This window comes from Trichechus manatus, unplaced genomic scaffold (genome assembly GCF_000243295.1).
Source record: "Trichechus manatus latirostris isolate Lorelei unplaced genomic scaffold, TriManLat1.0 scaffold00117, whole genome shotgun sequence".
Lineage (NCBI taxonomy): Eukaryota > Metazoa > Chordata > Mammalia > Sirenia > Trichechidae > Trichechus > Trichechus manatus.
In genome coordinates this window covers 7,490,734-7,508,489 of record NW_004444053.1, presented here as the reverse complement: position 1 = coordinate 7,508,489, position 17,756 = coordinate 7,490,734, and the positions used below count along the sequence as shown (strand labels likewise).

General features: G+C 40.7%; 1 protein-coding gene across 3 annotated transcripts in view; it reads left to right on the top strand.

Moving 5' to 3' along the window:
- Nucleotides 1-205: 205 nt before the first annotated feature.
- Nucleotides 206-17,756, top strand: part of URB2 (URB2 ribosome biogenesis homolog) — a 41,512-nt gene continuing 23,961 nt past the window's right edge. For all 3 annotated transcript variants that reach the window (XM_023738475.1, XM_004384132.2, XM_023738474.1), the window contains exons 1-4: nt 206-287; nt 6,112-6,250; nt 7,912-8,088; nt 13,041-16,368. In XM_023738475.1, coding sequence (XP_023594243.1) covers nt 6,125-6,250; nt 7,912-8,088; nt 13,041-16,368 — 3,631 coding nt within the window. In that variant the 5' untranslated portion in view covers nt 206-287; nt 6,112-6,124. The remainder of the gene's footprint in view (nt 288-6,111; nt 6,251-7,911; nt 8,089-13,040; nt 16,369-17,756) is intronic.

Genomic DNA, 17,756 nt, shown 5'->3' with positions numbered 1-17,756 from the left:
GCCCCCGCGCCCCGCTCCGCGCCGCCAGCGCGGCGGCTCCGGGCGGCCGCTCCATGACTGACTGACACGGAGCGGACCGGTGGGGCTGGGCCGCTCGGCCCTCAACGCACAACCGTCTCCGCCAATGGGTGAGGCGCCTCGGCGCTTGGCTGGCAATGCCTGGCGTGCCCGACGTCCCGCCCCCGCGCCGCGCCAGCCAGCGTCCGGGCGGAAGAAGCACCGGTGCCGGCTCCCACGTGGTGCTGCCCGCGGAGTGGAGAAGCCGGTGCCCCGGAGCTGGCGCCCAGGTGAGCGCCGACCCCCCCCCCCCGATTCGCAGCACTGAACGGGAGCCAGCGGGATTCGCTGCACCTCGCCTTTCTCCTGTTTGTGGTGACTCCCTTTGGTTCTTGCTGTTTCGCTGGGGCCATTTCTTAGCGCCCTTTGCGTCGGTGCAAAAGGGGTTGCTGCCGGAGCTGGACTTCTCTCCGCAGCCTTGTAAAGATCAGTGGAGCCCACCAGAGCGGACAGGGAGTTCAGAGTCCTGGCGTGCGTCTCGGGCGTCTTTGTAGCCAGTGCAGCAAACAGTTAGGCACTTTGTAGCCGTCGCAATGGCAGTCTAACGTATTGCACTTAGAAGTTTACTAAATAGCTGTTCAGTTGGTGTTGAGCATTTTGAGAAAGTAGGGAAACTGACAGGACTTGACTGCTCCTGTTCTCGGTAGTGAAATAAGTGAAGGATACCATGCAGAACCTAAGTGTCCTTCACTCAGTGTTCGTTCATTCATTACGTACTTACTGAGAATACATTCTGAAGGTCTTTAAGATTTCAGGAGCCTTGGATTTAAAAAATGCTGGCTAGATCCAGCCAAACTCTTTTGGTTTGACAGAACTTAGATTAGAATCATAGGACTGCAATCTTTTTTGCTACTTATTTTGTTCTACTTTGTTTTTATTTATGATAATTTTATTAGGTATCATGAAAAATTTTCTCCCTTGAACGGGCTTCTTTTATATAATGAAAATTATTTAACCTGGTATGTTAACTATGGTATGATAATTTTATTAGGTATCCTGAAAAATTTTCTCTCTTGAACGGGTTTCTTTTATATAATGAAAATTGTTTAACCTGGTATGTTAACCTGGTATTTTAACTATGACTTTCAGGGAACTCAAGACTAAGTTTATGTCAATTTTATAATCGTAGGTTTGCTTTTACTTTTTCATGATTTTTTTGCATTCTATTTTTACAGTTTTTAATTATGTAAGTTTTTTTGCAGTCTTTTTGGAAGCAGTGTGTGCTTTTAAGTTTATACATAAATGAGTAAATTTATAGTGGGAAGTTATTGCTACAACTAAAATAACAATATTTCTATTGGGATTAGGTTAATATTTCTTTTTCGCTTGGAGAAATATTACCTTGTCCTAATTATTGCTTATTTATCTCTTTGACCCATTTAATGGAGCTGGTACTAATACATAATGCATAGTACATTTTAGAATATTTGTGCAGAAGCTGAATTTTTTTTTTTTTAAATCTAAAACCATGTTTGACAAATCTCTTTCCCCAAGTAGTTGGAACCCATTGATTTTTGGCCAGCTGAATTCTTGAACACTAATCTCTGGGGAAACTCCTGAGTTTGAGGACAGTAGGAATACTTACACGTGTGTGTGTGATCCATATTTTACTTGCTTTTATTTGAATTTCCACCAGAAAATTTATGGGTTCAGACATCTTATGTATAGAGTTATATCCAACAGTTTTTTCAATGTGCTTTAATTCATTAAAATTTTTTTAAAGGAACGTATGTTATGTTGGAGCTCTGGTGGCACAGTGGTTAAGTGCTACAGCTGCTAACGAAAAGGTCAGCAGTTTAAATCTGCCAGCCACTCCTTGGAAACCCCATTGGGGCAGTTCTTCTCTGTCCTATAGGGTCACTGTGAGTTGGAATCGACTTGATGGCAGTGAGATTTTTTTGGGTATGTGTTATGTAGACAATAAGGTACACAACGTTCATTTTCTGGTGCCTGTTGAGTTTGACCATATACAGTACTTTTTCCACTGGGATTTTGTGTGTGTGTGTTAGGTAAAAGTTTACATGGCAAATTAAGTTCCCATTTAACAGTTTTTATACAAATTATTCTGTGACACTGGTTACAGTTTTTACAGTGTATCAGCATTCTCATTATTTCCATTCTGTTCTGTTTCCATTGATCTAGCTTTCATTCCCCTCACTGCCTTCTCATCTTTCCTTTTGGGCAAATGCTGACCATTTGGTCTCCCGTAGTTGATTGTTTAAGGCAGCACATTCGTCACGGTGATATTGTTTAATTTATAAGCCAATATATTATTTGGCTGAAAGTTGACCTCCAGAAAAAGCTTCAGTTCCAAGTTCAAAGGGTATTTTAGGACGATAATCACGTGGGTTCCTCTAGTCTCTGTTGGTCCAGTAGGTCTGGACTTTTTGAGGAATTTGAATTTTGTTCTGCATTTTTACCTTCTATCGTGTCTCTGGTCAGAACGGTCGGTGGTGGTAGCCGGGCACCATCTAGTTCTTCTGGTCTTAGGTTAGAAGAGGCCATTGTTCATGTGGGCTGTTAATCCTGTGGAGTAATTTCTTTGAGCCTTTGATTTTCTTCATTCTCTTTTGCTCCATAGGAGTAGAGACCAATAGTTGTATCTTAGATGGCTGCTCAAAAGCTTTTAAGACCCCAGACACTACTCATTAAACTAGGATGTAGAATATTATCTTTATGGACTATGTTATGCCAGTTGACTAAGTTGTCCCCTGAGACTGCTATCCTATGCCCTTTAACCCAGTAAACCAATCCCACAAGTTGTTTGGATATGCCTAGGAAGCCTCCATAACTGTGCTCCTTATGTGCTTTGTTATATATATGGATATATCTGCAGCACACACAAACACATATATACATATGCCTATAGTTACACGTATACAAGCACATGCATTTACTCGCATATGTCTTCTTATACACAATGTATGCATACGTATCTACCTACATAACCACAATTTTTGTTCCTTGTTACCAAATTGTGTTATAGCATTCACCAAAATTGTCCGTTTTTCTTGTCTGCTTCTTAGTGTCTTTATTTACCTTGGTTAAGTTGTGCTGGCTTTATCCATATTTGGTATTGCCTTTTCCATCACCAAAAATAACAAGTGTCTACTATCCAGAAAGTGATTACTCGCCCCCCTTGGTAACCATCAAAGAATGTTGCTTTCTGTGTGTATATCTTTTCTTGACTTTTTATAATAGTGGGACCATACAGTATTTATCCTTTTGTGATTGACTTACTTCATTCATCATAATGTCCTCTAAATTCTTCCACGTTGCCAGATATTTGAGGACTCCTCGTTATTGTTTACGGTTGCATGCTATTCCATTGTATGTATGTACCATAATTTGTTTATCCATTCATCCATTGATGGGCACTTAGGTTGCTTCCATCTTTTTGTTATTGTGAATAATGCTACAACAAACAGATGTGCATATGTCTATTTGTTTCACTGCTTATATCTTTTGGATATATACCTAGGAGTTGGATTGCTGGATCATGTGGTATTTCTATTTCTAGCTTTTTGAGGAAGCACCATACAGTTTTCCATAGTGGTTGTACCATTTTACAGTCCCACCAGCAATGTATAAGAGTTCCATTCACCCCACAACTTGGCCAGCAGTTGTTTTCTGTGTTTTTGATCACTGCCATTTTTGCAGGGGTGAGATGGTATCTCATTGTAGTTTTGCCCTATGGGGCAGTTTTACTCTGTCCTGTAGGGTCACTATGAGTTGGAATCAACTCGACAGCAACGTTTTTTTTTAATGGCCAATGATTGTGAGCATCTTTTCATGTATTTTTTGGCTGCCTGAATATCCTCTGTGGTGAAGTGTCTGTTAATGTCCTTTGTCTGTTTTTTGATTGGATTGTTTGTCTTTTTGTTGTTGAGTTGTTGAAGTTTTCTATATATTTTGAGATTAGACCCTTATCAGATATCTCATTGCCAAAGATTTTTTTTCCCAGTTCGTAGGTATTTAATTTGTAGGAGGTCCCAGTTACCTAATTTACCTTCTGTCATTCGTGCATTTTTAGTTGTGTTTGATAGGCTATTTATGCAGAAAATTAGGTCCCCTAGTTTCAACCCTATGTTATCTTCCAGGAACTTTATAGTTTTAGTGTTAACATTTAGGTCTTTAATCCATTTGGAGTTACTTTTTGTGCATGGTGTGAGGTATGGATCCTGTTTCATTTTTCTGCATGTGGATATCCAGTTTTGGCAGCACCATTTGTTAAAGAGACTGTTTTTTCCCCATTGAATAGACTTCAACCCTTTGTCCAAGATCAACTGCCCTGTAGATGGATGGATTTACTCTTGGGTTCTCAATTCTATTCCATTGGTCTTTGGGTCTGTCATTGAACCAGTACCAGGCTATTTTGATTACAGTGGCTGTATAGTAAGTTTTGAGATTGGGAAGTGTGAGGCCTTCTACTTTGTTCTTCAGCATTGCTTTAGCTATTCGAGGCCCCTTTTCTTTTCCATATAAAGTTGGAGATTAGTTTTTCCATTTCATTAAAGAATTGTTCTTGGGATGTTGATCGAGATTGCATTGTATCTATAGATCACTTTTGATAGTATTGACATTTTTACGATGTTAAGTCTTCTAATCCATGAGTATGGAATGTTTTTCTATTTATGTAGATCTCTGAGTTTCTCGCAGTAGTATTTTATAGTTTTCCTCTACAAGTCTTTTACATCACTGGTTAGGTTTATTCCTAACTATTTTATTATTTTGGGGGCTATTGTAAACGGTATCGTTTTCTTGATTTCCTTTTCGGAGTCCTCTTTGTTAGTGTAGAAGAACCCAACTGATTTTTGTGTATTGATCTTGTACCCTGCCACTTTGCTGAATCCTTCTATTATTCTAGTTTCTTGTGTAGTCTGTGGGCTTTTCTGTGTGTAGGATCATGTCATCTACGAATAAGGATAGTTTTACTTCTTCCTTTTGAATCTGGATACCCTTTATTTCCGTTTCTTGACTTATTGCTCCAACTAGGACTTCTAGTACAGTGTTGAATAAGAGTGGTGATAAAGGGCATCCTTGTTTCCTTCCCATTGCTCAAGGAGAATGCTCTCAATTTTTCTACATTGAGAATAATGTGGCTGTTGCTTTTGTATATGTGCCCTTAATTATGCTGAAGAATGTCCCTTCTATTTCTATTTTGCTTAGAGTTTTTATCAGGAATTGTTGTTGGATTTTATCAAATGCCTTTTCTGTGTCAATTGAGATGATCATGTGATCCTTTCCCTTTGTTTTATTTATGTGGTGAATTACGTTGATTGATTTTCTAATGTTGAACTATCCTTGCATCCCTGGTATAAATCACACTTGATCATGATGTATTATTTTTTTGATATGCTGTTGAATTCTGTTGATTAGAATTTTGCTTGAGAATTTTTACATCTATATTCATGAGGGATATTGGACTGTAATTTTCTTTTTTGGGGCGTTGCCTGGCTTTGGTATCAGGGTTATGCTGGCTTCATAGAATAAATTAGAGAGTTTTCCTTCCTTTTCTATGTTCTGGAATAGTTTAAGTAGAATTAGTGCCAACTCTTCTCTGAATGTTTGGTAAAATTCTCCAGTGAAACTGTCTGGGTTGTGGCTTTTTTTGTTGGGAGTTTTTTTTTTCTTTTTTTTAAATAACCTCTTCAATTTCTTCTTTTTTAATGGGTCTCTTCAGATTTTCTACCTCTATTTTTGATAATTTAGGTAGGTAGTGTGTTTCTAGAAATTTGTCCATTTCTTCTAGGTTTTCAAATTTGTTGTAGTAGAATTTTTCATAAATTTCTGTTATGATCTTTTTTTTATCTCAGTTGGTTTTATTGTAATATCAGCTAGCTCTCATTTCTTATTTTGGTTATTTGCATATATTCTCATTTTTTTCCTTTGTCAGTTTGGCCAGTGGTTTATCAATTTTATTGATCCTCTTGAAGAACCATCTTCTGGTCTTGCTCATTCTTTCTATTGTTTTTCCTGTTTTCTATTTCATTTATTTCTGCTCTGATCTTTCTTTTCTTCTGGTAACTGTGGTCCCATTGTTTTTAATTGCAGGTAAAGCATAGCAATGGCTGCTGTTTATTCTGGCATTTCCCTTAAGCTTAAAAGCAAGACAACTTCCTGGGAAGATAAACTAAAACTAGCTCACTTTGCTTGGGTTTCCCACCAGTGCTTTCTTCCAAATAAAGAACAAGTAAGTTTAAAGTGAAACTTACCCATATATATGTATTTTTTGAAACTTATATTTTTAAAATCTGAAACAGTTACCACATGTGTAAATCACATATTGATATTTAACAAAAAAAAATTAAAGAAAAGGTTAGGGGAGGAAACTTTGTTGGAAGTTAAAACTAATGCCAGTTGAAATAAATAATGGGTCAAGTGTTCCATTAACAAAGCTTTTCTGTTACAAAACCTTATTTAACATTTTTTAATGTTGGAAATATTACTTATAATACAAATTAAATATGTGCACTAGTGAATAAATTGGAAATTAGGTTACAGAAGTTAGGTTCTGAAAGTCTGTAGGTAGTTCCATTTATTTATAAATCCAAAGCGATGCTCTGTAAGCGATTGCTTATTGGTACTTTGTTAAAGATCTTTGGAATGTGATATATCAAAAGTTGGGAAGTAGAGAAGCTACCAAGAGTGACTTGCTCTTAGTTAACATTTCTTAAGCTTATTTGGCCAAAGAATACTGCTAATACAATAGAGACACCAGATGAATGAGCTCATGAAATTGGATTAGCACAAACCCACGTGCTTGTGTTAAAGAAGCCAGCACAAAATGTATCAAAGATGGATTACATATGTTAAATGATAATGAGGTACAGTGTATATAGATCAGCTATCAAATCTAGTGCCTTCCAAACCTAGCTGCATACACGAGAATCATCTTGGCAGCATGATAATCACCTTGTCAAAGTGCGCATGAGAGTACAACGGGGAAGTTGGTGGCAGGCCATTTGATCAAGGCCTCTACCATGCTTATCCTGAGAGTTTTATTTTTTTTCTTTCTAGCATCTGTCATGGTATATACTATTATGACAGTTCTGACAGCATGAACTGAGGCCTCACACCCTTTACACAGTGTTTTATGAATAAAGAAACATGTCACGATAATGGAAACTATCTATAGACAACACTGCTTTTTGTAAAGTACTTCCACATTATTTCCCATCGACTGTCTGTTTTCTAGATTAAGTAAATAGAGGTTAGCTGCAGAAACTGTGGAAAAGCCAGGACACAAGCCCTAGTCTTCTAGAGCTTACTCTTCAGTCTCTAGGTGGTGCTAGCAGTGAACACGCTCTGCTGCTAACCGGAAGGTTGGAAGTTCGAGTCCACCCAGAGGGGTCTTGTAAGGAAGGCTTGGTGATCTACTTCCAAAAAATCAACCATTGAAAACCCTATGGAGCACAGTTCTCTGACACACATGGGGTTGCCATGAATTGGAATCGACTCCGTGGCAACTGTTTTTGTTTGTTTGTAATTTATGCGTGTGATTCATTCTGTGACCATTCTGAACAATTGCTGTTGTGCTTCTGACTTTTGAAACATAGTATAACTTGAGAGAAAGGGATAGACCATGCTAGGGTTTCATCTGACGTTTGTTGGCCCCAGGTAAAGACAAAAATTAAAGCTTTTTTCCAACTTTTTATTGATTCTTTGATAATAGACAGTTTAAGATACCAAAACATTTATGTAATATAATATTATCAAAGGTCAGTTTTCAAGGAGAGATTTTTTTCTTCTGGAGGTTGAATTTGGTTATGGCTTCAATGTTACTATAAGTGTATGAATGTCTGTTGCCAAAGGAGCTCATTTATTTTCAGAGTATATTTCCTTCAAATGCAGGTATTACTTGATTGGGCAAGACAGTCATTGGTTGCATTTTATAAGAAGAAACTTGAACTGAAGGAAGACATTGTTGAAAGGCTGTGGATCTATATAGATAACATTCTACACAGCAGAAAATTGCAGAATCTCCTCAAGAATGGAAAGACGATTAGCCTTCAGATTTCACTAGTCAAGGTAATTAACGGTCTCTTATAACAGTCCTGTATGTGTTGCGTGTGTGTTGGTTGAGTTCCTGTTTTCAGCCTCCTGGGAGGTGTGAGACCTACCAGGCTTACCTGAGTTTTTGCCTCTGCAATTGAACCACGTTTCTTCCTGGCCCCTCCCCCAGTAGCATTTTCCTTCTTTCCCCTTTGCCACCATTATGATTTTACTTAGGCAAATGAATCTTGGTGCCCGAAATTGATTTATTTTAATATTTCAAAGTATAAATTTAGGTAGAAAGATACTTAAGATTGTAGTTCTCACTCAATAGCAGATTACTTGACATTTTTAAATTTGGAAGTTATGTGAAACTTAGGAAATTGAGTTAGCCTATTTAAATGTATTTTTAGAAGTTATAGTTAAGTTCTGAAAAGAGATTTGATTCTTTTAAAATATTACAGTCTCACTCAAAGGTTAGGCAGTTAATACCACTGGAGACTTATTTGTTTAAGGATCAATTATATGAAGATGCAGGAAATATTAAGGTAGGGGAGGAGAAGGAAATAATAGTAATTGTTAGAGTTATAGTAACAACTGTTATTTACTGAATACATGTTATATGCTCTACACTGTGCTAAGCACTTTATGTTATTTAATGTTCAAGAAAAGCTTAGGGCTATTTCCTAAACTGGTTTTTGATTACCTTTTTAATTGGAAAAGGTAGCCAGCAAATTATGGTACCCTGTAATTTTGTTTTCCAGCCTTTCTGTTGGGCATGGAGAAAGATCAAAGGCCAGAATCTAAATAGAGATTTCCTCAAAGGTTTTTATTCTAAGTGATTCTAAAGTCTCAGATCAGAAGCATGAGCTTCATTGTTGAAACCGAATATTTTGGAATACCATGAGAATAGCTAGTGACAATAAAACCACAGCTAATGAGCAGTTAGTATGCTCTAGGCACTGTGCCTAAAGTGCTTTCCATGCATCAAAAAAAAAACAAACCAAACCCGTTGCTGTTGAGTCGGTTTCGACTCATAGCGACCCGATAGGACATAGTAGAGCTGCCACAGAGGGTTTCCAGGGAGCGCCTGATGGATTTGAACTGCTGACCTTTTGGTTAACAGCTGTAGCTCTTAACCATAGGCCGCAAGGGTTTCTTTTCCATGCATAGTCATGTTTAATCCTTACATGAATCTTATTTCCATTTTATAGATGAAACAAAGCTCAAGGAGATTAAGGTGCCTAAAATCACACAACTCGTAAGTGGCAGAGCTGAGGCTTGAACCTAGATCTACCTGGTGGCAAAGCCCAGACTGTGAACCACTGCACTGCCTCACCCACAGGAGCGTGAAGGCAGAAAGAGAAAGTCAAGAGGGGCTAGTAACAGTGAAGAATTAAATAGTTGAGCTGCGTGATGGGTCACAGGCTTTAATGGGTCTTTTAAATTATGTCACTTTTTTAAATACAATAGACCCATGGTCACCAAAGTGGGTTACTCAAAACTAGCCTTTGGGAAGAGGGAAGAGAATCTTGCTGCTGCTGTTAGGTGCCGTAGAGTCAGTTCCAACTCATAGCGACCCTGTCTACGTACAACAGAACGAAACACTGCCCAGTCCTGCACCATCCTCATAATCGTTGTTATGTCTGGGCCCATTGTTGAGCCACTGTGTCAGTCCATCTCATTGAGGGTCTTCCTCTCTTTCGCTGACCCTCTACCTTACGAAGCACGATGTCCTTCTCCAGGGACTGGTCCCTCTTGATAACATATCCAGAGTATGTAAGACAAAGTCTCTCCATCCTCCCTTCTAAGCAGCATTCTGGCTGTACTTCTTCCAAGACAGATTTGTTCATTCTTCTGGAAGTCCATGGTATATTCAATATTCTTCACCAGCACCATAATTCAAAGGCATCAAATCTTCTTCGGTTTTCTTTATTCATTGCCCAGCTTTTGCATGCATATGAGGCTATTGAAAATACCATGGCTTGGGTCAAGCGCACCTTAATCTTCAAAGTGACATCTTTGCTTTTTAACACTTAAAAGAGGTCTTTTGCAACATATTTGTGCAATGCAGTATGTCGTTTGATTTCTTTTTTTTTTTTCGCTGTAACAAACAAATTTATTTTCTCACAGTTGGGAGGCTAAAAGTCCGAATTCAGGGTGTTGGTTCAAGAGGGAGGCTCTTCTCTGTCAGCACTGGGGGAAGGTCCTCGTCTCTTCAGTTTCTGTTCCCTGGCTGCTGGGTGATCATCACGTAGCATGGCATCTGTTTTCCCCTATCCCTGCTTGCTCACTTGCTTCGTTAATCACTTTTATGTCTCAAAAGAGACTGACTTAAAATACACCTAACACTAATACTGTCTCATTAACATAAAAAAGAAAACACATTCTCAAATGGGATTATAACCACAGGTATAGGGTTAGGATTTACAACACATATTTTTGAGGGACACCATTCAATCCATAACATACATTTTCTTCCACGTATGCTGTGAACCTCATATAATATTGCCTTTTTTATTTTTTGGCTTTAAAAAGTCTCTTATCTTTTTAAGATTTAAAAAATAATTTTAGAAAGAATTTTATATTTACCACGTATTTACCATTTTTAGTGTTCTTTATGTAGATTTGCATTTTCAAGTGGCATCATTTTCCTTCTGCCTAAATGATTTCCTTTAACATTTCTTGTGGCGAAGGTCTGGTGGTAATGAACTTTTTCATGTTTTGTATGTTAAAAATGTCATTTTGCTTTCATTTCTGAGATGTTTTTTCTGGGTATAGAATATGAAGCTGACAGGTTTTTTTTTCAGTACTTTAAGCATGTTGTGTCACTGTCTTCTGGCTTATGTCATTTCTGATGAGAATTCTGTCATTATTACACTTGTTGCTTTATGTAATAGATCTTTTTTGTGTGTGTGGCTGATTTTAATGATTTCTGTTTATTGCTGGTTTTAAGCAATTTGATTAGGATATGTCTTGGTATAGTTTTCTTCATGTATCTTATGCTTGGGGTTTATTGAGCTTCTTGAATCTGTGTGCTTAAAATTTGGAGACATTTGAAAATTTGAGGGTGCTTATTTCTGCAGATATTTTTCTATGCACCCCCACTCCCCACTTTCAGGATTTAATTATACATTGCTCTAATTGTATGCTACTTGAAGTTTTCTTATTGCTTGCTTTTATTTTTTAATTCCTTTTTCTCTGTATTTCATTTTAGGGCATTTCTATTGCTATGTGTTCAAATTTACCACTCCTTTCTTCTGCAGTGTCTATTCCACTATTACTATCATCCAGTGTATTTTTTTTGTTTTAAAATCTAAATTGGAATTTTTTGTATCTTCCATGTCTCTAGTTATCACGTTCAATCTTTCTTGAACATATGTAATATAGTTATGATAACTGTTTTCAGTATTCTTGACTACTAATTCTATTACCTGAGTTATTTCTTTTCTTTTTTTATTGTGCTGTAGGTGAAAGTTTACAAACTATTTTCTCATTGAACAATTTATACACAAATCGTTTTGTGACATTGGTTGCAGTCCCTGCGATGTGTCAACACTCCATTTCCCCATCCCAGGTTCCTTGTTCCCTCTGCCTCTCTCCATTTCATTTTTGATGACTTCCAATCTTCCTAGATTCATACTTCGTAATTTCCACATTCCGATTATTAATGGATGTTTGCAGCTGTTTCTTCTTATTTTGAGTTGCACCACATCAGCAAATGAAGATCCTGAAAGCTTTACTCCATCCATGTTATTAAGTTTGACTCTGCTTTGAGGAGGCAGCTCTTCCTCAGTTGTATTTTGAGTGCCTTCCAACCTGAGGGGCTCATCTTCCAGCACTGTGTAAGACAGTATTCTCCTGCCATCCATAAGGTTTTCACTGGCCAATTGTTTTTTAGAAGTAGATCACCAGGTCCTTCTTCTTGGTCTGTCTTAGTCTGGAAGCTCCACTGAAAACTGTCCACCATGGGTGACCCTGCTGGTATTTGAAATACTGGTGGCATAGCTTCCAGCACCACAACAACACTGAAGCCACCACAGTACAACAAACAGACAAGTCGTGGAAAGAAAATCTTAGACCATCTCTTTATACTTAAAAGAAGTATCATACTTATCTAATTTTTATTTTTATGTATGTTTTATAATGTATCTAAAACATTAGTTCTGTAGTACATGCCTACAATTTATAAACAAATTACACATACTGGGTGTGAATGTGGAACAATTTGGAGACCGCTTGGTAGTCTGTTGGCATTCAAGGACTGAACTGTTTTTGTTTCAGCATTTCCAGAGTGACTAAAAGGTCCATGACCAGCAGTTATTTGCATGGAGATATTAATATCTAACTCTGAGCTACTGATGACTTAGCAACCAGGACAAATTTGATTCTTAGATGCTGAAAGGCTGGACGCAAATCAGTGTGAATGAATTTAGGAATCTGCCCAGCCATCGTAATTTCTGGTGTTTATGAATTTGGGAATTTCGGAAGCAGTAGACTATGGGCCTACTCCATAATAAGTGGTAATTGGAAACATTTGCTCTCCTTTTCAAGGGTGCCTTTTGCTTTTGCAATAGAAAAAGTATAATTAACTATAAAAATATATTTTGGTCATACCCAAAGTAACATCCACTTGGTAGCATCTAAGCTGAATTGTAGGTTTAGGATCTAAGAAGAAATAACCATTGGAATGTAAACCTTACAAACCCCAGCTCTTTAAAGAGGGACAGCAAATTTACAAGGATATTGGTCCCTGCCCCTTTATATGGGTAGGAGATTGATATGTGAAGTAATTAAAAGAGTTACTTGCTGCCTTTTGGGGCACTAAGAAAATGTCAAGATGATTTAGATGTGATAACCTGGGCATTTCTGTCTCATCAAGATGAGGGCAAGGAGTGAGTTCACTGATCCTGATGTACTTTTATTGTGTATGTGTGGGATTAGGGTGATGAGTTAGTAATGACTTCTCTTTATTCTTTAATCTTCAGATCATAAATGAAAGAATAGCTGAGTTCTCTCTTTTGGGATCCCAGAGAAACATCTGTGCTGTCCTGAGCTGCTGCCAGGGCATCCTCTCGACGCCTGCCCTTGCTGTCATTTATGTGGCCAAGCAGGAGCTCATGGTGGCACTCCTGAGCCAGCTGTGCCAGTCGGCCTGTAGGCAGCCAGAAGGAGCTGTCATAGCCCAGTTGTTTGAGGTCATCCACCTAGCCTTTGGGCATTACCTCTTGATCCAGCAGCAGCAGGTCAACCCAAAACGTGCCTTTGGGGAAATGATTGGGCACCTGTTCCAGCCCTGCCTGGTCCTGCGGCACTTACTCTCGGTGGGCCAGTGGACACAGGGCGGTCAGGGACAGCTTCGGCAAGCCCTGAGCCGGGACATTAGGAATCAGATAGAGGCTATGCTTCGAGGCGGAGCTTTTCAGCCTGAGCTGCTTTCTTCCTATAAAGAAGAGCTCTTAGAACAGCAGCAAGGCAGTGCAAAGATGGGGGCTATGAAGAACCTTTTGACGCCCATCAACACCATGGTCGCCAAGCTGGTAGGTGCTGGCTACTGTGAGCCATCCCTGCAGGCAGCTGTTGTGGCCAGCTCAGTGGCCTTGCTGTACAAGCTCTTTCTAGAGTCTTACTTCAAGGAGGAGAACCAGCTGCTGTGCTTCCATGTGCTCCCCAAGCTGTTTGGCTGCTTGAGGATTTCACGTCTGCAGGAGGGGCAGGTAAAAGCCCTGTCCATGTCAGACTGGACCACAGAACTTTTAGTTGTGGAACAGCTTCTAAACGCAGTGGTCAACAACAACATCTACAACATTGCTGCTGACAGGATCCGGCATGGGGAGGTTCAGTTCCATTTTTACCGCCGTTTGGCTGAGTTGCTGATAAACCATCCGCAAGCATCTGTCCCGGCCTGGTTCCGCTGTCTCAAGATTTTGATCTCTCTGAATCATTTGATTTTGGAGCCAGACCTGGATGACCTGGTGGCTTCAGCTTGGGTTGATGCAGAAGTGACAGAGTTTCGAACCAGAAAAGCTCAGGAGGTGCTTATTAACACTCTGTTCCAGACTTATGCCAAACTCCGGCAAGTACCGTGGTTGTTTGAGGACATTCTGGGTGTGATCTGTCGCCCAGCTGCTGAGGAGCTGAGGCAGCCTCTTTTGTCCTTGGGCCCGTCCACAGTGCTCTGTGAGTGCCTTCTGGAGTTGCCTTCAAATCAGATCTTGGACACATGGTCCCTCGTGCTGGAGAAGTTCCAGTCTTTGGTCTTGCCTTGTTTGCTGGGTGACACTGACATGGCCCTGAAGTCACTGTCACTGAGCTCAGTGCTACACTGTGTCATGTTTAACATGAGGAGCCTGGACAGCAACACCCCACTGCCTGTGGTCAGACGGACTCAGTGCACAATGGAGAGCATGCTCCGTGGGCTCGTGCAGCCCTTGCTCCACCTCCTCATTGACTCCCGGGGCCCAGCGCTCGGCCTGTGGCAACAGAAGGTCAGTGACTCTGCACTCCTGCTGGCTTACACATGGGTCCAGGTGGACACTATGCTCAGTTTAAACTGTAGCCAATATCACTCTGTATCTGGGCCCCTCATAGGTGCTGCTCTGGAGATCTCAGACCTCCCTTCTTTGCTCCCAGGTGTAGAAACAAAACATTGGAAGAAGATAGAAAAGCTCACAGCTCAGTTTGACTCTCTCGGCAGGTATTGCTTAGAACAGCTCTACCTGCAGAAGATGAAAAGGACTTTAATGCAAGCTAGTTTCCGGTCTGAAGAAGCCCTCCAGACCCTGAGGTATGATGCTGCCTACATTCTTCGTTCTGGCAAAGAGAGCTTGAGTCAAAGGACGATGGCTTCCTGGGATGGCCGTGTGGGGACTGTGAGTGTTCTCACCTACCCTGTAGCACACTGGCACTTGATTGCCTCAAATCTCACAATTTTGATATCCTACCTTTGCCCAGATGATGTGAGATACCTAGCTAGTGTCCTGCTAAGGAATTTACCAATAAGCAAAGCCCAGGAAAACCCAGCAGATGAAGAGCCCTGTGTCACCCTTGAAAAGCTATCCAAGGCCATCCTTCACAGCCCTCTCTTTCCAGAAATGCAGTCCCTTCATTCTGTTTTCTTAATGTGCGTAATTGCAAGATGTACTAACATTCTGATTTCTGGTGCCCAGGGTGACGTGGGTCTTCTCAGTCAGCAGCTACCCTGGCTTTTTGAAAAAGACCACACAGTTGTGGCTTATTGGGAAAACAGACTTGGAAATATTGGACCGGAAGGTATAGAGTCAAGGGGAGAAATTGCCCAAAATTTACTACCCTTGGTCAAGAGTGACTTCCCCATCGAGCTGGATGCAGGACAATTGGAAAGCATCCTGGAGCTTTTGGAAGTTATCTCTGCTCTACAGCTGGATAGTCTCTTGGCTGCCTACCACGTGCACTGCTTTCTCCTGTTATTGTCCATGGCCATCACCAAGCTGGGGAGCGCTTGCTTCTCACTAACCCTCAAGTTTTTGATGACCTGCTACCGGCTTCTTGGTTACCTGCAGAGAGGGAGAAGTGCCCATGTGGTGTTCAAGATTGTGTATGCCAGTGATATTTTTCAGATCGTCCTGACCTCCTTGTTCAAAGCCAGTAGTCGATTTCTTGTTGATATAGATGACCCCTCTTGGTTGGAATTTCTGCAAGTGATAGGGACATTCTTAGAACAGCTAATGCAGATACTCATCCAGATGAAGCTGAGTTTGGTGCTCAATTTTGGGAAAATCGTCACATTTCTTTCAAGCTGCAAACTGTACACTGAAGCAGCTTCTGGCAAACAGCAGGAAAACCAGACTTGCCTGGGCAGGCAACTCCTGCTGGTGTCCTTAACTAAGTTGTGCCAAGTCTTGGGGCCTTTTGTCAAAGAACGGAAGCAGCAACGGGAACCCTCAGAGGTGCTGCCTGAGCTGCTGCGGCAGGCCATTCTGCAGACTGGGGCTGTGCTGCAGCTCTGCTCAGAGCCCAGGGCCACCGGCTGGTGCCTGCCCTCGGCCCTTCTCTCATCGGTCACCACACTCCTTGAAGCAGATGTGAGCCAGTACTCTAGAGACAGAGAGGCAGAGATTTCCGAAGTGTCGGACAAAGTTCTGTTTCCCCATGCCACCCTATACCAGACTGTTTACTCTCAGATATTGTCAGAGTTGCCAGCTCTAGCAGGAAACGTTCCATCTTTTCAGGCAGCCTTGCAGTTTTTAACTCTCTTCCTTTTGGCCCCAGAACTCCATCCCAAGAAGGACTCCATTTTTACCTCCACATTTCATTCTGTGAGAAGAGTTCTTACAGGTATGACATTTTCTCCTGAGCGAACTTTGTACTGTAGAATTTTTGATAAAAGGCAGCTAAGGGGCCTGCGTGGTGAGTGTCTCCACCACCCTCCTGTTTTTGGACCAGGTAGTGAATTAACACATGGAATGCATGTCAAAAGGTATAAAACGGTGAACCATGAAAAGTCTCCTTCCCAGTCCTGACTCCCAGGAATTCCTTTCCAATATTTACGGATATTCTATGCACACATAAGCAATTTTCCCCAACTGGCGGCATTCTGTGTACATTGCTAAGCACCTTGCTTTTTCACTTAGTGTTTTGGAAATCATTGTATATAAGTCTGTTCTTTTTTCAGTCTTTAACTTGTGTTAGTCCCTAATGATTAATGTAGATAAAATAGCCTTTATATCACTGTTGCTGAGAGAGCTTCACCATTAGTATTAGGCTCTTTGGTATCAGATTGTTAGTGCCATAAATTGACTTAAAAGATGTAAAATATGACAACTTTTTTAAAATGCAAAAGACATAGTAATTTATAGGGAACCTCATAAGATTCTGTGAGGGCAGGAACAGTGCCTTATTGTCAGCAGCCCTCGCCCTTAGTGCGGTGGCTGGCAGCTGTTGGTGCCCATGTTGGTAATTGTCAGAGGGGGCACCGTGTTCTGCAGAGGCCAGCTATGCTTCATCTACAGTCAGATGTCACCCTGCCAGGGCAGGCTAATCAGGTTTTCAACACAGAAGCACTGTCTTTGTGCATAAAGATTCTATCTCTGTAGTTCTTAGGTTAAAGGTTAATAGGTCGGGCTCTTCCCTATTTAAGAAGCCCTGGTGGCACAGTGTTAAGAACTCGGCTGCTATCCAAAAGGTTGGCAGTTTGAATCCACCAGCTGCTCCTTGGAAACCCTGTGGGGCAGTTCTACTCTGCCCTATAGGGTAGCTGTGAGTCAGAATGGACACAACGGGAGTGGGGTTTGGTTTTCCCTGTTTAAAGATAGCACACACTACAATTGGCATGCTTGTTTTTTTGTTGTTTATTCTGGATTTTTCGTTGTTATTGAGGGTGGAGTTAGAGTTAGAATAGCCTTTTGAGGAAGATTGGGGTCCATCAGCCAAGCCTAACCTTTAAAACACATGACTGTATTTCTGCTTCCCTGTAGATAAGCTATACTGAGATGCCCTGTGTACTCAAATTTCTTGATTGAGGGATCACAGGCCATGCTTCAGATACAGAAGAGTTAATTAAGTGTAGCCTTCTAGGAAGTAAGGCCACCTGGTCTGCCTGGGCCAGAGCCAGAATTTAAGTGCTGTGGTCTGAATAATGTGGCCATTGTCTCCCTGTCAATAACCGTTCTGTCTCTCTGGCATGATTGTGGGTTCCTTTAAAAAGGCTTTGGTATCACATTGTT